This window comes from Panthera leo, chromosome F3 (assembly GCF_018350215.1).
Source record: "Panthera leo isolate Ple1 chromosome F3, P.leo_Ple1_pat1.1, whole genome shotgun sequence".
Taxonomy (NCBI): Eukaryota; Metazoa; Chordata; class Mammalia; order Carnivora; family Felidae; genus Panthera; species Panthera leo.
Genome location: NC_056696.1, coordinates 11,343,613 through 11,367,567, shown reverse-complemented (window position 1 = coordinate 11,367,567; position 23,955 = coordinate 11,343,613). Strand labels below are relative to the sequence as shown.

The window sequence follows — 23,955 nt, the reverse complement described above, 5'->3', positions numbered from 1 at the left end:
CTCCCGCAGGAAGCCTGGGCTGACCCGCCTTCTGGGACAGGTGCCCCGCCAGTGTGCAGCTGGAGCCCTCCAGGCCTCCCTCCTCCGCGCAGGGCCGAGGGATTAAAAACCACCCCTGTTGTGTGGACTCCGGGACAAGACGGTTTGCTAGGAGTCGCTGGCGTGTCACTGGGGGCTGTGGGGCCAGATCGTCTGGGTTTACGTCTTGTTTCTTCCCCTTATCTTGGGCAGGCTGCTTATTCTTCCTCTGCCTTAGTGCCCTCGTCTGGAAAATGAGGGGGATGATAACACCCACCGCTTCACGCAGTCGTTGGTGAGGATTCCATTTAGCTCTTACACCCCAGACGCATGCTCTGCCCACGTGTCTGTCTCTCGCCACGTCTTCTCACTGCCTTTCCTGTACGTAGCACAGGCGTTCAGCAGGCCTTCAGTAAATGTCCATCGATTGAATGAACCCCCTAGTCCGTCAATATTATTCTGGCTTTTTCATGACCCTCTGGAAACGAATCAATCTCAGGTTGATGTCAGCGACACAGAAGTGATCTGGCTTCATGCACGATCCCTTAGGACTCCTGTAGGTGCCCCGAGAGGACCCACAGCCCCGAATATGATTGGGCTCTGGCATCGTGACTCGGAAACAGGACCGCCCGAGCCCTGGGTTCATCCTGGCCTCCAGCTCCTGGCTGATGACGGGTCCTACAAAGCGGGGTAACACGGCAGAGTCTGTGACTTGTCCGGGAAAAGTTGGGAGAAGGGACTGTCTTCGGAGCCCCGTGACTGGGTTGGGTGGAGAAATTCAACAAAGCTCCCTACCTCGGAGAGCACGGGGTGCCCGTTCGGGTGCGTTTTCTCTATTTTGACTCCTCTCTCTCGCCCCCTCCGTCCTTTCCCTAGCTACTATGCTGTCCTGTACCCCATGGTGTACCCCATGAAGATCACGGGGAACCGCGCCGTGATGGCGCTTGTCTACATATGGCTTCACTCCCTCATCGGCTGCCTGCCGCCTCTCTTTGGTTGGTCGTCGGTGGAGTTTGACGAGTTCAAGTGGATGTGTGTGGCTGCGTGGCACCGGGAGCCCGGCTATACCGCCTTCTGGCAGATCTGGTGTGCCCTCTTCCCCTTTCTGGTCATGCTGGTGTGCTACGGCTTTATCTTCCGCGTGGCCAGGGTCAAGGCGCGCAAGGTGCACTGTGGCACCGTGGTCATCGTGGAGGAGGACCCCCAGAGGGATGGGAGGAAGAACTCCAGCACCTCCACCTCCTCGTCCGGCAGTAGGAGGAACGCCTTTCAGGGCGTGGTCTATTCGGCCAACCAGTGCAAAGCCCTCATCACCATCCTGGTGGTCGTCGGTGCCTTCATGGTCACCTGGGGCCCCTACATGGTTGTCATCACCTCTGAGGCCCTCTGGGGGAAGAACTACGTCTCCCCGACCCTGGAGACCTGGGCCACGTGGCTGTCCTTTACCAGCGCCATCTGCCACCCCCTGATCTATGGCCTCTGGAACAAGACGGTTCGCAAGGAGCTGCTGGGCATGTGCTTTGGGGATCGGTATTACCGGGAGCCGTTCGTGCAGCGGCAGAGGACTTCCAGGCTCTTCAGCATTTCCAACAGGATCACAGGTAACCTGGGGACTTGCGGGGAGGGGGAGGCCCACCTCGGGCGGGAGGCCCTCTGCCGTGTTGACGGGTGAGCTCTCAGACCGACGGCGGCCTCCAGGCTCCAAGCACGGTGTGCGTCGGGGGAGGAGCGTCCCGGCGCGTCCCCCGTGATTCCCAGGCGGCTTTCGGCAGGGGACACCAGAGTTCAGAAGTCCGTTTTCGGTGTCCCCAGCCACGGCACGCTGGCCTTTCTACAGACAAAAGAACCCAAGCATTGGACCGGGCTCCCCTCCGCTGTTGGCCAGTCCCTTCGTGTCGGTGTTCTGTAAAGCAGAGTCCACCTTCAGGCACCCCCGCCCCTCCTCGGCTCCTCCTCCCCCATCGCGCTCCTCCCCCCCATCGCGCTCCTCCCCCCCCATCGCGCTCCTCCTCCCCCCCCCCCATCGCGCTCCTCCTCCCCCCCCCCCCATCGCGCTCCTCCCCCCTCCCATCGCACCCTTCCTCGGGCCTTTCATGCTGGTCAGCGGTTTCCTCCTGCCGGTGCCAGTAATTCACGTGTGTCGGTGCCAAACCCCAGCCTTCCGCCCTGCCGCCTTGAAATGGCACTGTCCCCTGTGTGTAAAGCTGCTCCATCCAGTAACTGATCTGGGAGCTAACAAGCTTCTGGAGGTGATCCTCTCACCTTTGGTGAGACCCAGAGGACTCGCTCTAGGCAGGGATAGATTTTTTTCTTTTTTAACCCTTTTTATTTGGAAATAATTGTAGACTTGGAGAAGAGCTGGGAAGAGAGGACAGAGACTTCCCACCCACCCCGCTTCTCCTGGCGTTCACATCTGGCCGAATCATAGCAGTTACCAAACCAAGATACTAACATTGGGGCAGTGCTGTTAACTATGCCCTGCTTGAGGCAGATTTCCCCCATGTCCCCAGTCAGGTCCTTTTGCTGTTCCAGGATCCGGTTCGCGATCAGGTCATGGCTCCCTTTGTCTTCTTGAAGCTTTGACGAGTCTTTGTTCTTCCCTTGTCTTCTGTGACATTGGCACCTTTTTAGAGTACTGCTAAGGGGGTTTTTAGGATGCCCTTGGTTTGTGTTCAGCTGCTGTGTTGTCAGGATTAGAATGAGGTTCTACGTCTTTGGCAGGAATGCCGGGGGAGGGGGGGGTGCTGTGGTCTTCTCCGTGATCACATCAGGGGCACGTATGTCATTATATCTTATTACTGGTTTAGGTTGCCTTGACGTCTCGGTTGATGCCTTGGCTCGAGCTGCTATCACCAAACACCATAGACCAGGGGGCTTAAACCACAGACCTGTATTTCTCACATTTCGGGCGACTGGAAGTCTGAGATCAAGGTGCCACGTGGTTGGAGCCCGATGAGACCACTCTTCCTAGCTGTCCCCTTGCTGCATCCTCATGTGGATATGGGGAGACGGGACAGGGCAAGCCCTGTGGTCTCTTCTTACGAGGCCCCCACCCTCATGACCTCATCTGCTCTGGATTACCTTCTGAAGGCCCTATTTCTGGATACCATCATACCGGGGTTAGGGCTTCAACGTATGAATTTTGGGGGGAACACACTGAGTCCGCACAGTTCAGGAGGCGTCTGCCAGGTTTCTCCGTCGTAAAGTCACTTTTTTTTTCACTGTAATTAAGAAATACACTGGGGGAGAGCCTTCGAGGCCCTGCAAATACCCTGTCTCTCCCTCAGCCTTCACCCACTATTTTTAGCATCCACTGGTGGATCTTGCCTCCAGCGGTTATTACCGTGTTGTTCCGATGGGGAAGTAGCCGGGTTTTTAGGGCCATGTTTGAGGGAGATTATCACCCGGATGAGCCGTTGGAAGAGAGACTTGAGGGCGCTTGGATCGACTGGAAAAAGCTAGTTCAGGTTACAGTTCTCATCTTTTTCTGGGTAACTTTGGGCAGCTCAGACCGCTCGAGAGAAAGTTTCCTGTTCGTGGAATAGAGAGGCCTTCCACCTTCCCTCCCAAGAACGAATTCCCCAGGGTTGTGCGTACTCAGCGGTAGTATTGTTGGGAGATCTTTTCCACGAGGCAGTAAGAAACCAACATCACTGATTTACTCCGTGGGCTGATGGAGTGTTATTTCTTGAGAGAGGAAGGAAGTCGGGGACTTGTTCTTCTTCTTTTTCTCCTTTTTTTTTTTTTTTTTTGTAAGTAGTCTCCATGCCCAACATGGTGCTTGAATTCATGACCCTGAGATCAAGAGAGGGAGTTTTCGTTCTGAGCCGAGGAGAAGAACCTTTCCGTACCCCAGTATTGTAACCACCGAAATGCCCATCGCCTGCCCCTGCAAGTCCCTGTTGCCAAGTACGACTTGTGAGCCAGGACTGCATTCACGGTCTGGCTTCATTTCCCCGAGTAACTTACTCAGATTTGGTAAAATCGCTCCTCTTTTAGGCAAAAAGTGTATGTTTTGCCCTCCATTGAAGTGAAGAGTGGGGAAAGAGAAAGAAAGAGGGAAGAGAATAGAGGAGGAGAGGGTAGCCAGCACCAAAACAAACACCGGCTTTTGGCCAGCATTTTCCACGCAGGTCGCCTGTGGTGGTGCCGGCAGAGGCCGTGGGGCCGGGAGAACGCCGGGACGCCCCTCTGTGGTTTGGTGGGCAGGTCCGTGGCAGCTGGTGGCCTCCTCCTCGCTGAGGGACGAGCAGTCTTGTGGGAGGCTTTTGGGTTGCAGAGTGTGTGGGCCGATGGGCTCTGTGTACTTGGCCTTCCCCAGCTCCTGAGTGTTGGACACGGAGCGGAACTCGGCTGCCCTTGCTCCAAGCCCCGCCCGCCCCAGAATGCCCACGCCCTTCTGGGCCGAAGAGGGAGGCCTGGCCTCCACCTCTGGGCCTCGGTCCCTCTGGCCGAGCCAGGGAGCGCGGACCCTCCTCTGACGCCCCCTGTGGGCCTGGCTTGCATCCGCCCAGACTCCTGAACCCCAATCCGCTTTCCGTCCCTGGAGCCTGCCTTCTAGGCCACCTCCCTCACCTCCGGGAGTGCTGAGCTCGGTGGTAGCAGAGGGAAAGAGGGGGGTAAGACCCCTTCCAAAGGAGCAACAGAGGTCTGGAGGGTCTGTCTTGTTCCTCTCCGTTTGCGGGGCCACCTGGCTGCTGCTCGCTCGCAGGCGGTCAGCGCGGCCACGGCCACGGCGGTCTGGCCCCCGTGACTCCTCACACTGCTGGAGACCAGGGCACGTTCCGGCTTTCGCCACAGCCTCAGAGATGGTGTCCAAACCCCACCGCGGCCTCGACCAGCCCACTTGGCAGTAGACTGTCCCCCACGGGCCCCTCCCCGAGCCAGGCTTCCCGCGGAGACATGGGCACATTCTGAGGCTGGGGCCCTGGACGGGACGAGCATGTCTGGGCCCTTCTCTGGTGCCCGTCTCTACAGCAGCACCCAGCAGGGCCCTCTGCACCAGTGTGGTTCCCGAGTTCGTGAAGGGGTGGTCCTGAGAGAAGCCCCTGCCCCCCCCACCCCAGTCGTGTCCTCCTTAGCTCCAGGGAAGGCAGGAAAGCGCTTTCCCCATCACCTCGCACCCTCTGAAAACTCAGGACGGAAGTAAAGATCCGAGCCGTCTCCTGTCTGTAAGGGGACCGTGGGGGTGGGTAGCGGCGGTCTCTTTGGTCTGCTAGGCTGTAGGTGTTCCTCGCGAGGCCAGAGGACTTTGACTTTGTGTGCTGCCTTGTTAATTGCTAAGAGCTCCTTCTGGTGACCTCCGTGGTCTCCGGAGCGTCCGGCTCTTTTGTTCCTGGAGTCCTCATTCTCCCGGTGTTCTCCGGGGACCCGCGCGGAATTCTTGGTTTTCTTAAGCTCCCAACACGGCCTCCGCTGAGATCCGTTTCTTTCCCTTCTTCCTCCGGTATTCCTTCTTCTCCTTCTCTCAAGCTGGGGCCTCTCCTGGAGTGTCCAGTGACGAGGCCCTGGGTGCGGGTGGCGGCCCCGCATCGGGAGCAGCATCAGGAGCAGGAGGCGCTCAGCCCCCCGGGGAGGGTCCTCCCTCTCCTGCTGAGCGAGCTGAGGGGCGGGGGTCCCACTGGTAACTCCGCAGCCTGGCACCGTGCTCTCGCTTTCTCCGTGATGCCTCGGCCGTGGCCGGGGTCTCCGAGCCCATCCCCGGCCGGCTCCTCTCACCGTCCTGCCGGGAGGCGCCCGGGCTGGGCGGAGCCGGAGGAGGGGACCCGCCCCCGCCCAGAGACACTTCAGAGACACTTTCCCTCCGGCCCCACCTGCCGCGGGGGCTCCTGGCCTCCGGTTCCTCAGCTTCCGGGCCCAGTGCGAGAACCGGCCTCCCCCCAGGCCTCCCCAGCCGCCGGCCTCCGCTCCCTGGGTCGGGCCCGCGGTCCTCGTCGGCACCTTCCCGTGGGCGGGCACTCTCTCCCGCTTGGCGCTTCACGCCTCCGGAACACGCAGATTCCCCTGTGCCGCTCGGACCTCAGGAGGTCGCGGCGGGCGAGTCCGCGTTGCGCGTTTAACCGGAAGATGGTCTCCCAAGACCGCTGCCTCGCGTTCTCCCTGCCACCCGCCTTGTTGGGGTGTGTCCTTGTTGGGAGAGCTTCCTCTTTGGGGGAGCCACGCCCCCGGGGCAGGAACGAGGGGCAGAGGGGGAGAGGGCGGCCGGGGGCTCCCCGTCTTGCGGTGGGTTGACGGCGCGGCTTGCGAGTGACAGAGGGGACAGGAGAGCGGGAGGGGGGGCCGGTGGGGACCGCTGGAGTGGGAGGGACGGGGGCTGCCCCGGCGGGACCTGGACCGTGCTGACGGCGCCGACTCTGCCTTCCAGACCTGGGCCTGTCCCCACACCTCACGGCGCTCATGGCAGGCGGACAGCCCCTGGGGAACAGCAGCAGCACCGGGGACACCGGCTTCAGCTGCTCCCAGGACTCAGGTAAGCCTCCCGCGCGTCCGTCACACACGCCCTGGGGCCCGCTTAGGAGCCGGCGGGAGGGACCTCCCCACGCAGGTGCCTTTCCGGTTGGGGCTTTGAGCTCGCCAGCGTCTCCGGGCCTCGGTTTCCGCCCGTATCAAACCGGGATTTCCGTTCCTCTTCTCTCCACCACACGGGGTTGTCGTGAGATCCAAATGAAGCGAACCCCTTTGAAAAGCTGAAGTGCCGCGTGCCCGTGAGTTGTCACCCTGAGTGTGACACCCTCGGCCGCCACGGGCTCTGGGGTCCAGCTGCCTGGTGTTCAGTGTCTCATTGGCCTTTTCTGAGCTGTGCCATCTGGGGCAAGTTGCTTAATCTCTAAGCCTTGGAGCACCCCGGGTGTGAACTGGGGGTAGCTGGCCCCCATCACGGCAGCTCCCCTGAGGCCCCATCCGTGGCTCACCACCCTGGCCTGCTTTGTGCCCTGCCTTTGAGAAACTCGGTCTCCCCGAAGGGACACGTCCCCGGCACAGATGCTCCCCGTCCCCCATGGCTGCCCCCAGGGGACCCTGCGGGCCGAGCTCCTCCTTCAGGAAGTCCGCCTAGCATGCCGCTGGGCACCTCACCAGGCCCTGGTGAGAGGCGGTGGGCAGAGGCGTCTGCTCCCCATCCTGGGGCCTGTGCCCACGGGCCGGGCCGTAAGGAGTGGGGCTGAGCTGGAACGAGGCTCAGAGGGCTGGGCAGTGGGCGGGGGGGGGGGGGGGGGGGTTGCTCCATCCCCGCTGCCCGGAGCTTGTGAAAACTCCTCTCTGCCTTGACCTGAGTCTCCCCCCGCCTGAGCCTGTGACCTCGACGCTGGGGTGGGCCGTGGGTAGGGACCGAGACCAGGCCTTCTGGCGCAGACAGTTATCCCTGCAGGCAGAATATTCCCTGAGAATGTTCTTTCACCCGTCAGCCAGGGGGTTGAACCACCGTCACACCGTCTCCTCTCACCCCGCGTCCCTCGTGTGATTTGAACGAAGGGAAGGTCTCTGGGTCACTCCCCAGGCTCTTTCCCCATTCACAGACGACCAGCAGGGATCCGGAGGCAGTGTGACATCCATTCATTCAACAAATGTTTATGTACCCAGCCCTCGCTCTGGCCAGACTCTGTACTAGGTTCCAGAGATCCAGTGGTGAGCTATACTCATGGAACTTTCTGCGGACCTGGGAAGACGGCCCGTCATCCCACGTGCTTTCAGTAATTCTGCTATTAAAGATTATAACTGGGAGGGCAGCTTTGGAAGGGAGAATTAGAGCAGCTTCTCGGAGAGGGACATTGAACCCCGAAGAGCAAGGAGATGGCCAGGCAGAAGGCATAGGCGTCGTGGCCGGAGAAGGAGCGTGGCCTGGGCCGTCACACGGACCCGAGCGTGTGTGACTTCCAGCCCCGCCGTTTACCGGCTGTAGTCGTGCCTCCCCGATTAGCTCCTGCCGTGTGCCGAGCGCTGTGCCGCATCTTTCCACGCCTCAGCTCACGGTCCTCAGCCAATCCGTGAGGTGGACCGAACTACCATCCCCGCGTCGCAGCCTTGAGGACGCTGAGGGATTCGGCACCTGCCCGAGATCCTAGGTCCCCGTGGAGCGCGAACTGGTGCTCTGACTCCCGGGGAATGATCTTTCTGGAGGCCAGGCGGTGATGCCTCTGCGGCTTGCTCTGAACAGCAAGAGGACCCCGGGGCTGCCCTGTCTCCCTCGTTTCCCCAGCACTGAGGCCTTGAAGGATTGAAAGCTGGAGACCGGGATGGAACGAGGCTGGGGACGGTGTCAGGCCAGGGTCCCGGCTCAGCCCAGCCCTCTCTAGTATGACCCCCTGCCTCCCTGCCTTTGTTTCCCCGCTCTTTTAGGGGGTATATTTTTCAATTCTTTTTTGATCCTCAAAGAACTCTACCTTTTCCGGTTTGAAATGTTGATTTAGCACAACATATTTTAACAGTGACGGAAATTCAGACCGTAAGAAGGATCCTCAGAACACAGAGCTCCGAGGGCCCTGCCCTGCACTGAGCCCTGCCCCCGCCCCTCCCTCCCAGGCCCGGCCGACTTCACTCTGTGTGTGTGTGTGTGTGTGTGTGTGTGGCAGCCCCACGGGCCGGCTGCAGACTCCTCGGGATGACACCATGCACACGGTGTCCCTCGGGCACCTGCACATGCTGTGGGGCCATGGTCGCCCCTGTTGGTGGGATTGAATACTTGGGGACGAGGAGGCGAGAGAGGTAGAGAAGGAGGCGGCGAGGAGGACCTCACACCCCTGGTTCCGTGTGCACAATCCGCCCTTGGTTTCAGGGACAGATGTGATGCTGCTCGAGGACTACACGTCGGATGACAACCCTCCCTCCCACTGTACTTGCCCCCCCAAGAGGAGGAGCTCGGTGACATTTGAGGATGAAGTGGAACAAATGAAAGGTTGGTCTGTGGCTCACTGCTTTGGGACAGCCCGGGGCGGGGCGGGGCGGGGTGGGGGGGGGCAGCAGAGGGAAAGGATCTGGGGAAGATTCCTTGGCTCAGCCCTGCTCGCACCCCCAGCGTTCCAGGGCTCCCCGCTGTGCCGGCCACCGTGACTGCTCCCGACCCTGCCGGCCTCACTTGTCCCCGGGCCTCCCCTTGTTGGGGCATGAGGCCCCCGGGCTGGGAAGGTGGGGCTGTCGGACTCTAGGTCGATGCGCACGCGCACGCACAGCCCCCATCCTGATTCCCATCTCCTCCCTCGGGAAGCCGCCGGACTGGAGAAAACTTTCTGAGCCCTCCACAGTCTGTCCCCTTTGTGGACGCGGTGTGGGTATAAATCTGAACTTGCCCTCTCTGAGCCTCCGCTTCCTCACGGGGAAAATGGAAGCAGTGGCCCCACGAGCGCTCCCCCCTGAGCAGAGGCTGTCGCCTCGACCATCTGTCGTCCCTGGAGTCGATGAGGGCGTGTGAGCCTGTGAGGGGAGTGGGCTCCCACATTTCGTCTCCCGCGTGTCCTTGTCACCTCTGGGACGTAGGATCTGGTTTCCCATCCGGACAAGCGTGTTAGAAGAGTGACAGGGGACCATCCAGACCGCCCACGACGTAAGACCCTGTCCTCTAGATCCTGGCACGTGAGGGCGGCCGCCAGAACCACTGGGTGGTATGTGGGAGAGTCAAGGGATCGGGACAGCGGACTGTGGCCATCGACGTGGGTCCCGTCAGAGCTTTAGGATCGTAGGGAATCCCACCTCTTCTCCTGCCCCCCTCCCTGACTCCTGCCCGACTGAGGCGGTCGCAGAGCTCAGGAGGCAGATGGGCCACTCTGCCGGCAGAGTAGACTCAGGAACAGAGGACGGCCTGCAGCCTCATGGGCTCTGTGATATATTAGCCCGGAACCAAAGCATGAAGGACTCCCCCCCCCCCCCCCCCCAGACCGCCCAGCCCACGGGGGCCAGTCTGGCCCCTTCAGACCCACTTAGTGGGGATGGCGGTTCTGAGGGCCTGTCTGCCGGCAGGGAGGAACAGGGCCGCCCTCGGGTCGCAAGTGAGAGGGGCAGGGAGAGGCGACGTGTGCCCCCGCCCCCCACTCTTTGCTCCATTCTTGTGTCCGGCTGCAGACTCCCTGAGACGGGGTGACGGGTGGAGTGTTCATCTCGGCGGGTGGATGTTGCCTCCTCTCCGGAAGGACGTGAGGGGTAGGAGACACGCCGTCGGGAAAGCTGGCAGTGAGGGCAGTGGTGAGGAGCAGCGCTGGGCGTGACGTGGCAGACTCACCTCTCTCTGTTTTTAGCTGTCGGGGGTCCTGATCCCGGGTGGGGCGCACGGACCTCTGTGTTCCTTCCGACCCGAAGGCTCTGGCGGGTCTGAGCCCATGTGGCCGGGAGAGAGCCCACGCTCAGGATCGTGGAAGTTTGGAGCGTAGACGTTGTGTGGTCCTCGGGAGCTGGAACACCAGAGAACTCATTCAGAGATGGAGAATTTTGAATACCCTCACCCGGGAGTATTTATCAAGCCTTTCTTACGGGCCAGACCCGAACATCTCAGAAGGACCTGTTTACGGATCGCAGAAACCTCCTGGAGAGGAGCGCCGGGGCCTTCTCGCTACAGATCGGGAAGCATCGGTTGGGATACTTCCAGGCGTCCCCTGCTAGTAAATGGGGAGTCGAGGATTTCGGCCCCGGGGAATCTGACCGCAAAAGCTATGCCCTCAATCCGCTTGGCGGTGAGGCGTCAGCCAGAATATTCCCGCTAGCCCTCGGTCCCAGCCCTCCGCTAACCGTGTCTCTGCTTCTCCCTCAGATGCTGCCAGGAACCCTATTTTGCACGTGAAAGCCGAAGTGCACGAGTCCCTGGACAGTTACGCAGCCAGCTTGGCCAAAGTCATCGAGGCCGAAGCCAAAATCAACCTGTTCGGGGAGGAGGCTTTGCCGGGGGTCCTGGCGGCCGCGCGGACCGTCCCGGGGGCCGGCTTCGGGGGCCGCCGAGGCAGCAGGACTCCGGCGAGTCAGAGGCTGCAGCTGCAGAGCATCGAAGAAGGGAACGTTTTGGCTGCGGAACAGAGATGAGAGCCCGGGGTGGACCGTCTGTCCCGCGGGGTCGCCCGGGGACAGAACACCTGAGGTGCGGCCAGCAGGAAACACCGAACGGGGTGTCTCGTGAGGCCGCGCGTGGGCTCCTTGGAGGTCTTGGCAATGGGACCAGCGGCGTCCGAGGCACGAAGGAAAGCGGACGGAGGTGTGGCCAGGACTTTCCGGGAGGTGGGGCCTAGAAGGGACTAGAGACCAGGGCTGGGAAGGAAACCACCAGGTGGCTGACTCCCTCTTCCTGACCTGGGCGCCCGGCCAAGCGCTGTCGCCGGGATCTCAGGCGGTGAGCCCTTCCCAGCGCGCTTTGGGGGACAGCGCGTCCTAACCCCGCGAGATCAGCCCCTGGCGTCTGCGTGGTCGATGCGGTCCCCGTGGGACTGGGGTTCTGCACTGAATGGTCCCCAGAGGAGACCCTGGAGCAGGGCCGGTCAGATTGGAGTTCCCACACCTCCATCCCGGTCGTGACCTTGCAGTCCGCACGGAGCCACCTGCTGGTGCCAGTAGGGACGATCCACAGGCCGCTGGAAGCAGCAGGCCTGAGGCTGCTGTTGCTGAGAATGGGGGCCGTTCTGCCCGCCTCTCTATTGACTCATTCTTTCAAAAGAAGGGAAAAACCACTGTCAAAGCCACGAGGAAGGAGCAGGTGCCAGATGTTTCGTTTCCAGAATTTAAAACAAAAATGCGTTCGGTTAGGACAGGCCATGCTCCTCCCAAGCAGGAATGGGGCTGTGGTGCCCAGCACGGCGGGGACACAGAGACACCGTAGTCACACAGGACAGCCTCCTCTGACAGGCTGTGGTGGCCCCGCGACCAGTCAGAATTGCAGCTTCCAGCTGCACAGGGACAGTCCCCCCCGCCCCCCCCCACCCCCCCCCATGCAACGGCTGCTGGTCCCCTGGCCCCGGGGTGTGAGGCAGGATGGAGTGCAGACGTCGCTGCACCTGTGCTCCTGGCCCAGCTCCGCCGCTGCTACCATCTGGGACTTCCTGTCGCCCCTCGAAGCCGTCCATCCGGAAAGTGGGAAAAGGGGGCCAGAAGTGGGATTTGAATGGTCTCCAAGGTCATTTCCAGCTGTGATCTTTGACGTTCTCTATCTGTAGGTTAGAGATGGGGCCTGGCGGGGGGGGGGGGGAGTGGACCCTCCCAGGGGCGCAGGCACATCTTTCCAGATGGTTTCTGATGGGTGCATGAAGCCCTGCGGGGTGGGCGCGGTGCGTGGGCTCGTCAGACCTGTTTCGAGCAGGGTCCTGAGCGACCACCCAGGTGTAGACGCGGAGGAAGAGGTGGAAGGGGAGCGTCGGGAATGTGATTCGTCTGGTTAGAGCGCGCCCGCCTCCCCCTTCGATCTGGGACATTCGTTGACGTGTGGGCTTGCAGTAGTGCTGTGGTGACTTGGGAAGCCGTCGAACCGCCTGGGTCATCAGCCAAGTGCCAGACTTTCCCCGCCCTCGCAATTCTAGGCGGGCCGCGGGGGGCAGATTCGCGGAGATCCAGCCGCCCCAGGAAGCACAGTCCGTTGTGGTGTTTTCTTCGGGGCCTAGCCAGCTCCTGGTGACGCGTCGTCCTTTGGCTGCGCGGTCCCCGGCGCGCAGGTTCCTAAAGCCCTCTCCCGAGGTGAGGGCTCGCTGCCTTCCTGGTGACCGAGCCCATCGGCAGTGCTCCGGGTCAGCAGGGTGCCGGGCACCGGCCTAGGTTCTGGATGGGGTGGGAAGGAGCAGGTGGCTTTTCCAGAGGAGCGGAGGGCACATACGCCCGTGGGATCTGCCCAGACGTGCAGGTCACACGGACTCCGCTCCCGCTACTGGGCGTCATTCCTGAATCTTAGGGCCTCTTACGTTTTCTGTGTGTCTTTTTTCCCACACTTGTCTAGTAAGGGGACCGTGTTCCCGAGAAACCGGTGTGCACGGAGATGACCTTTAATCTCTAGGCCGGAATAACCTGGGATGGCTTGCCGACGAGGCCGTTTTTGAGAGCAGCATGCCGGCTTGGAACCCAGGGGTTGAAGAGCGCTTCCCCTGGGCTGCGCTCGGCTGGGCTCTAAGGGAAGAGTCTTGGGACCCCAAGTCCCCGCTGGCGGATCCCAGACTGGCTGCGATTTGCTAGGGTTTCACCTGCGCCTGGCTTTACAGGGTCTGTTTCCCTTTTTTCTGTTGACGCTCCTAGGCACCGCGTACCTACTGTGTGCAAAGCACCAGGCTGGCCTCTGGGTGGTGCCTTTAAAGTGTCTTCCTTCACTCGTTATAATACAGGGAGAGACTCGGGCGATACCGAAGCTAACGGCAAAGTCAAGTGCTTATTCACCGGAGGGAGGTGGATATTTCCGGGTAGGGCAGCTGGGGATGGCTCCGTGAGGTAGGTGACGACCTCAGAGGACGCGTGGCAGCTAGAACCGTATTTTGCATATTCGGGGATCCAGAGATCTGGATCCAGCCTGAGTGAGAGCAAGAGCCGGTGAGGAAAGAGGTGGGCGAGGAGAGGAGAAGTCCACAATTTGCACACGTTATGGAGTTTCCTAGAGGCTTTTGGAAGACACCGGTTCTCGGTGCAGAAGGTCAAAACCCCAGCTGCCCCCACTCCCCCCGGGCCTGTCGGCGTCCTACTGCTCTGTGGTGGCAGCTTGAGACCTTCCTAGGGGACCATAGGGACAGTGGCAGGGTGGACATTTGGGCACACAGTTGCTTAAAAACCTCACTCCCATGTCTTCCCGTTTAAGGCTGTTGCCCATCTCTGCCGCTTTCGAGATTGTCATTTGACTGGGTCCCTGCGCTGTGCTGGGGACGCGAGGTCTGGGGGCTCTGGTGGCGCACGCTACAGGGCACACCTAGGCCGCTCCCCCGGCCAGAGGCACGGAGCTCAGGCGCTTGGGGCCCTGGCCACTAGGTGGCAGCAGCGTGGCTGTGATGCCACCTGCAGTTCTAGAAAACCCAAAGGGCAAAGCTGAAGGCTCGTTTGCTTCCAGCAGAGCCCGTGCTCAGAACGCTTCGTCCCCTGCCGCCCTCGGCCTTCAAGGCCCCCTGCTTCCCGGTAGACCCTCCCGGGGCGGATCCTGCTTCTGCTCCGCTGTGTATGTTACCCGACGTTACCCGGTCGTGCAGGGGAGGCGGGCTCGCGGCTGTAAGACCAGGGCCCCTGGCGCTTGTTCTCGGTCCTCATGCCCGGGGGTGCCAAGTAGTCTGCGTGGACCTGAGCCACCCGCGAGACTGACTCTGCATTCGTATCGGCCGAGGCCTTCGGGTGGGGCCGGAGAGGGAGGAGACGTGCTTTGATACGGGGAGATCTTGTAAGTCCGCTCGCACTTCACCCCCAAGCACGTGTCCATCCTGACGGCGTGGCCCTGAGATGCTTGCGCCTTCGAGACGCGTCCCCGGACGGACCGCGGGGCGTGCTCGTGATGGTGGTCGGCCTCGAGCCCGGCTGCCTCCCGTCCGAGGCCCCGGGAGGGGGACGTGGCTGCCGAAGGGTGAGGCGGGGCACCGGCGCGTAGCCGGTGGGTGACACGCGTGGGCGCGTCCCGTCGCCCGTCGCGCCGCTGCGCCGGCGCTGCGGAGGCGCCCGGCTGAGGCTCTGGTGTGTGCCGGGTCCTGGGGGCCGAGCCCCCGCTGCCGCTCGCGAGCGGGCGTTCTTAGGCCCTTCGGTCTTTCCACGTCGCAGTTGTGGTATTTCTCTGGGGGGACGCGGATTCCAGGTGGGTCCCCTCCCAGGTGACGGTGTGGATTGAAGCGCCCTGCGCGGGACCGGGCGTGGCTGGTGCCGAGCCCTACGGTGACGTCCCAGTGACCGTGGGTGGGTGCGTTAGGCCGGTTTTACAGGGGCTTCTCCGGGACAGGAAGTGAGAATCTCGGCAACTGTGATCCTAGGCGGGAGGTGCTGGGGGCTGCTGCTGTGGGAATCGTGTTGCGTATATAGCACAGGAGGGTCTTCTGGGAAGAGACACACGGTGAGGGAGGGGACGGCAACGGACAGGAGGGAGGAGAGGGAGGCAGGTAGCATCTGGAACTCAAGTCTGAAAGGAGCAAAGTGAGCTTTTCTGTTGTAGAGTCCCGAGCCACAGCACAGGCTCAGCCTTGACCTCCCTCCCTGACAGCTTGAGTCGTGACCTGGGCGCTGACAGCTCTGTCTTGCAGTGACAGTGACTGCTTGGCCATGGGTCTTGGGCTCACAGAATCTTTGGTCCTCTAAGTCCCTGATGGGAGAGGTGGCCCAGGGACAGGAGTCCGTGCTACTATGCACAGCGGATCCAGGACCCCAGGGGAATCCCGTGGGAGACAGAAGGGACCTCCCACCCTGAAGTAAAGGACAGTGGCTGTCGTATGTGACTACAAGAGGGGACAGAGTCTGACCCCCCCCTTCTGGGTTGGGGAGAGGGAACACAGAATCCAGGGAGCCCTAGGGAAGCCTAGGAATTGTCCGAGGTCCCAGAGTGCATTAAGCCAGAGTCTGGGTCAAACGCCAGGTCTTGGCCATGTCGCTGAGCGAAGGAGCCAGCTTTGCAGCTGGAGGAGGTTGGGGGGGGGGGGCGGGGTGCGTGAGGTGAGGTGGGGGGAGAAAGTAAAAGTCCTCGTTATCAGACTAGGCCAGCTGCCCTTAGAAGGTAGAAACCATTGTAAACCGGGGAGCTTGGGAGCCTGGAATACCGGCTCGCCAGACCTAAAAAAACCTGCGACCCAAGGAAAGCGGGTTCATTCGAAAGATTTCAAAGCACAAACTCAAGTCTGCATAAGGTTACCAAGAGCACAGTTTTGCTTAATGACATTTCTAGAACATGATACGCAAAGCTGCGTTCGTTTCCCTCAGAGTTTTCCTGAATAGTATTAATAGCTTAGGAATTCGAAGACATTTCTGTTTTTCCTTTTCACACCACCATTCTGAAATATCCCAAGTCCCGGGCAAGTGGCCACTCCCGATGAAGACAGCCCCGCGGGGGATGGGCAGCCTGGGCCTGCGTGGCCACAGAGTGTGGTGGAAAGAGCGCGTTTGCCTGGAAACAGGTCTGTCCCTCTGTGATGCGTGTGTGTTCTAGGAGGCGGAGCTGTGCCGTGTTCTGATAACGGACCCCCGGATGCAAAACTTGTTAAAAACCTTCAGAGCAAAATCAGAGCAAAACAAAAACAAAGCTAGTCCTGAAATAAATTGCACTTGAAGTTTTTGGATGATTTTTTTTTTAAGGTAAGAAAAACGTTTAGGGTTCTTCTAAATCACAATATTTATAAACGAGTAAAAGTAGATCGAGTAGCTTTGTTTACCCAGTTGGTTAAATATCCGTTTCGGTACGTGTCTGTGGAGACCGTGGATCTGTACTTGGACTTCTGGGGCCGGCGACTTTCTGAGAGCCTCCACCGTTACCTACTGTGTGCAGCCACACCCCTGTCCGCAGCCTCCCTCCCCGGGGGCTCACGAGAGGAAGGAGACCGCACAGGAAGGGGCCGACCGCCGTAGGATTAGGAGGCGTCGACACCCCACAGTCAGTCACCTTGCTGCATCCATCCGTGTGCTTTTCATAAATTCTTCAATTCGTCTCTACACCCGACGTGGGGCTCAGACTCAAAATCCCAAGATCAAGAGTCACGTGCTCTACTGACCGAGCCGGCCAGGAGCCCCAGTGCAGGGTTCTTAAAGGAGGTTTGACGAACGGCCGTGCGCCGTCTCTAAGCCCGTCCCGTAACCAGAGTCAGAGGGCGGCTGGCAGGTTGCCACCGAGACTCAGCAACCCCCAGGCACGGGACCTCCCACCTTCGCCCAGCTCCCTCACCTGCCACCACCGCAGCCCTAATCCTGTGTCGGAGCAGCACGTGGGCCCTGCGGTCCGGGTCCCCAACATGCAGTGAGTCACGGAAGTGACCACGGAGGTGTCCCCTGTACCTCCGTAGAATGTTTTCTCTTCGCTGCCTCCGTGACTGCTGGTCTGGCCCACCTGCTCCTTTGTAACATAAGGTACCAGATGCTGCAGAATTTAACAGGGCGGGGGGATAACTCCTTTGACAGGTACTGTTACATTTAAAAAGTTTGAAGGTTCCTGGCAAAAGTGAACAGGAAGTTCAGAGTTCCCATATGCCCCCTGCCCACCCCCCAGGCTCCCCTCCTACCGACAGTCTGTGCCAGAGTGGACAATTGGGATTTTATTTTCATTTTTTTAAATTTTATAGAGCGAGGGAGAGGGAAAGAGAGAGGATCTTACGCAGGTTCCACATGGTACAGAGCCCAGCGAGGGGCTCGATCCCATGACCCTGGGTCATGACCTGAGCTGAAGGTCAAGGGTCGGTTGCTCAACTGACTGAGACACCCAGGCAGCCCTTGAGTTTCTTCTATGCTCTTCCAGCCAAAGAGCTTCCCTGGCCTCCCCCTTGAGCCTTCCAGTAGCCTCTGCCCCATGAGCCTTGCAGCACCTCTAGAGCATATCCGGCACGGTTTGGTTACAGTGCAAGGAATGACGTTGGTTTTTGTGCTTGTGGTAGTCACTTCGGTTCTGTCAAGCCCTTCAACCTCCGTGGTTTCGTGTGGTCCCCACACAGCCCCCGGGACACAGGTGGTACAATAGGAATATGTCCATCTTACGGAGGAGGAGGCCAGCCCAGAGAAGTCAGATGGCTTAAACAGGCCACATAACTAATTGGGAATCAGAAGCGAAGACCTTTGCATTTCCCAGAAATCATGCAATTGTCCTGTTTGGCTACAGCTCGAATTCCTTTTCCCTTTACCATTCGCCACGTCTCCTGACGTGAGAACGTGTCTGTCCCGTCCAGGGCAAGAGCTAGATGTTGAAGTCTACCTGAAGTTGCTGAGCCAGCAGAAGAGTTACTTTTCTTCCGTCCAAAAAGCCAGTCTGCCTTCTCTTGGTCGGTGTCCCTGGGCTTCCCGCCATCTTCTGCCGCCAGGCGAAGGGGTGATGCCTGGTCGCCGCGAGGGAGAGGGTGCTTCGCCCGCTACACCCGTGAGTCCCTTCATGGCCCAGCCGGAGGAAGCGGCACGAAGGGGAGAGGAGGGAGGATGACGGCAGGGTGGCGTCTGCAGGGGTGGTTTCGGCTCAGAAGGTGCGGGCCTGGGTGGAGACGGCCTAAGGGGGGGCGGAGTTGGACACCAGGGTTGAGGGGGACCCAGAATTACAAGACTGGACGGTCGACAGCTCGTGGCTGAAACCGAGAAGTTGGAGAGGAAGCCGGGGGGCCAGCGCTTTCGGGACGAGCTTGCGCCGGTCCGTCACGTGAGCTACCCGTGATGCTCTGGGCCTGTTGCCGGCAGCCTAACTCCTGTACTTGGGTGAAGAGGGATCACGAACCATGAAAGATGGAGATTAGAAGTGAAGGTAACGTGCTCTGGAAGGAGAAATGAGAAAAGCTCCTCTATGTGATTCTAGCACACAGAAGTCACAACAGAAAAGGTTATCAGATCTAGAAAAGAATAGAGAAAGAGCCTTATGTTATAGAGAAGACGGGAGAATGTGGGTCGGGGTAGTAAGGCATTCAATGAAAAGTCAAATTCAGGACATCTTAAAACAACCAACTTCTTTTATTAGAAAGCAACAAACATGCAAATGGCAAGTGTAGAAATTTATCTGAACCAACGTTTTCACTATAATGAAAATTACTCTCCACGCTGACCCAAGCTCTCCTATCCGAAGGTTAGGGAAAATATTGCACTTTGCATTTTCTAGCACTCCTCATACATGGCAAAAAGTTTTAAAAACATTTTGCTAGTTTTGTTTTACACGCTCTCCCAAATTCATGCACACAGTCATTCCAAACCAATGTCAGGTTATCCCCAAAAAAGGGAAGAAACTCCAAAACACCATAACCTTAGAATTGCACTAAAGCTCTGTAAAGAGAAAATATAATCAATGTCTTATACAAATTTCAGACCATCTAAGTGCTTGCCAATAAGAGCTGGTTATTCCTCATCCTCATTTTCATTCTCCTGACCAGAACCTTCTGATCGGTCACCCTCCAGCCGGTCTGGAAAACACACAGAGGAGACGCACAAAAAGAGACACTTTTAGAATGACGATTAAGATAATTTTCAATACCTTCTATTTGAAACCGATGAGAATGTATACATATGAACGTATCATCGCGTAAACATCAGTTCACCTCCGTGCGTAGGGAAGCTATTTTTTGCCGCTAGAAGCAAATAAGAGAGTCCGGGAAACAGCACTATACCTTTGAATATGCATGTAATTCTAACCGTAATACAAATTAAAAAGAAAAACCCTAAGGATCCGGATATATCCCGGTCTACTGCGGAGTTTTAAAGATCGCGTTCCTTGGAGTCCAGGAGCCTAAGGAGGTGTCTCGTGACACCAGTAGACCGAAGGGGGCTGTGGGGGAACCTGGGGAACATTCCTAAGGATCTGTGTATTCTGTTGATAAAAAAAATTTTTTCAGTTAAATATCTGCTATGTTCCAGGCATCGTGCTAAGGATACAATGGTGACCAAAACAGACCCGCGGTCTCTGCCCTCGAGGGAATACGGGATGGTGAACTGGCGCGTGACACGGCCCGCTGTCCCCGACCGTCACGGTTGGCGCGTCTTGCTCCTCTGCTTGGGACCCTCGCCCCGTCCTGCAGCCGTAAAGCTTCTGCGTACCCACTCAGTGCGACCGTTATCCCGTGTGAAACGTTTCTGGGACTTTTCCAAACCCCCACTTGCAGAATGAGGAACTCCTTCCTCTACATTCCAGACTATCCCGTGTATCCCGTGTAAAGATGACCTAACTGCGGAGACAGGTCGTGTGTGTCTTCTTACAGACTAGACTTGAAGGGCTCTGAGTTCCTGGGAGGGTAGGAACTTTTTCTTTTTTCTTCTGTCCTCAGAGCCTGGTACAGCAATCCACGCATATAGGTTTTACTAGGATACGTTAGGTTAGGTTATGTGAAGAAGGCCACTTTAAAAGCCCCTGTCACCACTAGCATGGAGCCCATTCTGTCACAGGAACACTCCCCCCAGGGCAGCGTGGAAAACACGGAGATCAGACATGGGGGAGAGGTTCACTCCCGGCTGTCAACAGCAAGAAGACTGAAGCCTGAGCTTTTACTTAGGACCTCCAGAGGCGTCAACTCTCCCACTGGGTCACTGGGTCCTAGGTCACCACCACCAAGAGCAGTGTACAGAGGGACTGTGTGTTTTCTGTCCAAGTGAACGAGACTAAATCCCCTCTATGCTGACTCCATTTTGAAGTCAAACTAATGAGATGATGTATATGATCTATAATCTGAACTACACAAGTTTTAGCTATTATTATTATATAGTACGTGTTCCATACACATTTGCAAAATAAATGAACCAAAATAAGGTTTGGATTGACCTTCATGTATCAACCACTAAGGAATCCAAGCACAGTGGAAGAATTTCTGGTCAATACTAACGAATGTTCGTATAAAAGAGATTATAATCTTTATATTGTGATACACTTTCACGAGGGAGCGAAACGCGAAGTCGCTATCTGCCTCGGTAGATTGCCGTGAGTGGGAATCCTGGACACGGCTGACTATATTCAACAAAGCTATTCCTGTCCCACTGGAAGCACGAGGAAGGAGTGTCCGCCTGTTTCAAAGTGCGCCGGTTCTTACCCACATTCCTTTTGCTTGTCACACTATGCGTGAAGATGGGAAACGGAGGGTCAACAAGAATTGTCGCAGTCTTTAACTCGGGGGGTTTACGGTAGACAACAGACTTCTGCAGAGTCCAGAGCAAGCCACAGAGTCAAGCGAGGGCCAAGAGTGTCTAGCATAGGCCAGCGAACGACTGACCGTGGCTCCCGGAATGAGAAGAGGGCAGAACGGTGGTTCTTTTCTCAAGTCCGTCACAGTCACTGCAGAGTCCTCTCTCAGAACATAAGCCCAATTTCTAAGAATAAAGGAAACCTTCTGTTCGTGAAGTGCCACCTCTCCGAGGCAGGGAAACCGCACCGCGGCTCAACGTTTACACCGACCTCTGGTTGGCAGTTACGGACCGGGGAGGCCTGACAAACCCTGTTCCTTGAAATGAAAACAAAATAAGAATCGCTTCTATGTCCACTGTTTTTTAAGGCAGACAATACTGTGATAGGAAAAGGCAGGATAAAACGGGCAGAGACGGACCGGTTAGGTAGGACCCGGAGGCTCTGGGCGGGGAGGACTGCGTATTTTGGAACAGAGCTGGGAGTGTCTGACTACAGCCAACCCCCGCAGGCACAAACAAGGTCCCTCTTAGGAATGTAACAAACGCCATCAGCTCCCCTTCAGGGCCCCCTCAGGAATTTGACAATCAAAATACCTAACTCGAAAGGCAAACCATAAAACGTGTGTTACAGGAGGGACAGTATGACTCCTCGTACAAGGGAACCGAGTCAACCCCGAACGGACGACCCAGCACCTAGAGCTGTCCAGCCAATAAGGGTGGGACCTGAGAAGGAACAAGGGGGCGGGGAAGGGAGAGGCGACCAGAATCTTCCAGACAAAGGCCCTTGCCTACAGTCCCGGGCATTCGCTTTCAAATGTGTCCTGTCAAGAGAGCTTCATGCTCTTCTTCCCTCCTGCCCTTACACTCCGTAAACTTTGGCCTGCTGCTCCTTTTGTGTCGCCTCGAAGTTCTTCGAAGCGGCGAGACAAGGAACCCTGGGTACTGAGGGGAGAAATCCTGCAACGGTACCAAACTGTTTTTGTAAATAAGGTTTACGTTTGTGGGAAGCCTTTTTTATTCTTGTTAGGAATATTTCCTCAGGAAACTATTTTTGGTCGGGGAAATATGAAGAGAGAGAGAGGAAAACAATTCCCCGAAGGAAACCTGTGTTCCACAAAAATACTGTGCAGTTCTCCAGACCATCCTTCACAAATTTATTATTTCTCTAAGAAAAAGAATAAATATGTGACTTATTGTTAGAGATGTGACACCAGAAATTCATCCATTTATTCAACAGACATTTGATGAACAACGAATACGTGCCAGGCGCTGTTCTAGGAGTTAAATATCCAGCTGTGAATAAGACAAACTAGGTCTCTGCTCTCAATGAGACCACTTCCTAAAGGGGAAAAATCGAAAACAAGACAACCAACATTTTCCCCCTTTAATTTGTAAGAAGGCAGCAGATACAGTAACGAAAAGCTGGGCTAAGTACTTGAGGAAAATAGGCAATGAACAGAGTGGGTGACTGAGAGGCAGGGCACGAGCGAGAAGGCACATGAAGCGACGTCCCGTTGGGTGAAGTGTCTACCGAGACTTCTCTAAGGAGGTGACGCTGGAGCTGAGGGCTCAACTGTATGTTCAGTTCAGGCCAAAGTCCTTCAGGCAAAGGAGACGGTCAGCGAAAAGGTCCTAAATGTGCTAATAAGCTTGATCAGTCTGAGGAAAGAAGAGGCCGGCCGGCATGCTGAAACGCAGTGCGCTACGGGACAAGTGGAATGACTGGAAGTCAGAGGCTGGCAAGGTTTAGATCATGTAGGACCTGGCAGACCACGTCTTGTTTTTTTAATAAAAAATTTTAAACTCTTTATTTTTGAGAGAGTGAGTGAACGCGAGAGAGAGCGCAAGTGGGGGAAGGGCAGAGAGAGAGAGGGAGACACAGAATCCAAAGCAGGCTCCAGGCTCTGAGCTGTCCTCACAGAGCCCGAGGCGGGGCTCGAACTCACGAACCACGAGATCATGACCTGAGCTGAAATTGGACACTCAACCGACTGAGCCACCCAGGTGCCCCAGACCAGTCTTATTTTACGAGCAATGAGGATCCCCCAAGAATTTTAAGTGGGGTGACAGAGCCTAATTTATGTAAAAAAGGGGCCAATAAACTGACTCACGGGCAAATCCAGCCCATAAGAAACTTTTATTAAAACAGCCACGCCCATTCACCTACAGATTATGTGTGGCCACTTTTACACGACCACATCAGAGATGAGTAGCTACAACAGACACCAAGTGACCCACAAAGTCTAAAATAGTTACTATTTTGCCATTTCAAGAAAAAGTTTGCCGACCCATGTTTTAAGAAAGATCCCTCTGGCCACCCTATGGAAATCAGACTGTGTGAAGGCGGGGGTGGGAGCAGGGGGACCAAGAGTAGGTGCGTATGGTTATATCCCGAAGTAAAGTTCCAACCGCTGACGCAGTGAACCTGTGCATATGACTTGGTAAGTGCCGTGAGCTCAGTCGAGGTCGGGCTCTAGCACCCACCGCGGAGGGCACCATGGCTACCTAGAGCTCCGTGGGCCAAGGCCCAGAGGTATGAAGGGAAGTGTGTCAAGTGATGCTTCAGGGTTTCCTAAGTCATGTTAACACATCTGGACTCTGTCCTGAGAACAGGAGAGGCACGTTTTAAGGAGAGGAGTAAATTACCAGCTACTGAGACATTCCAGAAGAGGTTAGAATGGTCCAAACACACAATTACCATCTCTCCAAAGTCTATCAAAACTTCCAGGGGTCTCAGAACTGCCTTTACGTCTCAAGAAGTGGCCGGCCTGCACTAGAAGTCTTTGTAGAGGCCGCTTTTAGGCAAACAGGCTCGAGCAATGGACTGTTTAAAGGGCCCACAGCGACCACCTGGCTGGATACAGACAGGCCCACCAGGCGACCCACCTCAAAATAGCCAGAGGCCCTAAGTGACCCATGGGCTCCTTACAACCAGGCACAGCTACCAATAAAGGGAAAATTCCACGGCAGCCACACCTCCTCATCTCCTCCTTTAAAAACAGCCTCCACCCACTGCCTCCTTGCAGACAGCTTCTCCTCTGCCTGCCTGCCCCCGCTCCCCAGCCGCATGTTCAGTAAACCTCTATCTCCTTTGTTCTGCCTCAGGTGAATCCTCCCCCCCCCGCCCCCCGCCTCTAACCGATCGTTGCCCCACATTTGGGGGCCCCCATCCAAAGCATACACCACATTCAGACACCACAGTCTTTACTGCTGTACTCATGGGAATGATTTTGCGTGCTGTTTTGAAAATGCAGAAGCTCAAACCCT

The 23,955-nt window shown here is 57.4% G+C and overlaps 3 protein-coding genes and 1 long non-coding RNA gene across 11 annotated transcripts in view; 2 read left to right on the top strand and 2 right to left on the bottom strand.

The window, feature by feature from the left end:
- The window catches only part of GPR161 (G protein-coupled receptor 161), a 47,912-nt gene extending 36,537 nt beyond the window's left edge, over nucleotides 1-11,375 (top strand). For all 4 annotated transcript variants that reach the window (XM_042925391.1, XM_042925390.1, XM_042925393.1 and 1 more), the window contains 4 exons: nucleotides 895-1,619; nucleotides 6,383-6,487; nucleotides 8,789-8,908; nucleotides 10,751-11,375. In XM_042925391.1, coding sequence (XP_042781325.1) covers nucleotides 895-1,619; nucleotides 6,383-6,487; nucleotides 8,789-8,908; nucleotides 10,751-11,016 — 1,216 coding nt within the window. In that variant the 3' untranslated portion in view covers nucleotides 11,017-11,375. The remainder of the gene's footprint in view (nucleotides 1-894; nucleotides 1,620-6,382; nucleotides 6,488-8,788; nucleotides 8,909-10,750) is intronic.
- On the bottom strand, nucleotides 9,895-14,665 carry LOC122211894 (putative cuticle collagen 99). Its single transcript, XM_042925400.1, has 2 exons — nucleotides 14,121-14,665; nucleotides 9,895-10,394 (listed from the first exon to the last, which is right to left on the bottom strand). Exons 1-2 carry the CDS (start codon nucleotides 14,354-14,356, stop codon nucleotides 10,238-10,240), a joined length of 393 nt encoding a protein of 130 aa, XP_042781334.1. The 5' UTR covers nucleotides 14,357-14,665; the 3' UTR covers nucleotides 9,895-10,237.
- Nucleotides 14,666-16,213: 1,548 nt separating this feature from the next.
- On the top strand, nucleotides 16,214-22,496 carry LOC122211895. The gene is made up of 2 exons (XR_006198889.1): nucleotides 16,214-17,965; nucleotides 19,435-22,496. It is a non-coding gene; the product is annotated as an uncharacterized LOC122211895 (long non-coding RNA).
- Nucleotides 18,522-23,955, bottom strand: part of DCAF6 (DDB1 and CUL4 associated factor 6) — a 133,864-nt gene continuing 128,430 nt past the window's right edge. For all 5 annotated transcript variants that reach the window (XM_042925389.1, XM_042925384.1, XM_042925387.1 and 2 more), the window contains one exon: nucleotides 18,522-18,983. In XM_042925389.1, coding sequence (XP_042781323.1) covers nucleotides 18,919-18,983 — 65 coding nt within the window. In that variant the 3' untranslated portion in view covers nucleotides 18,522-18,918. The remainder of the gene's footprint in view (nucleotides 18,984-23,955) is intronic.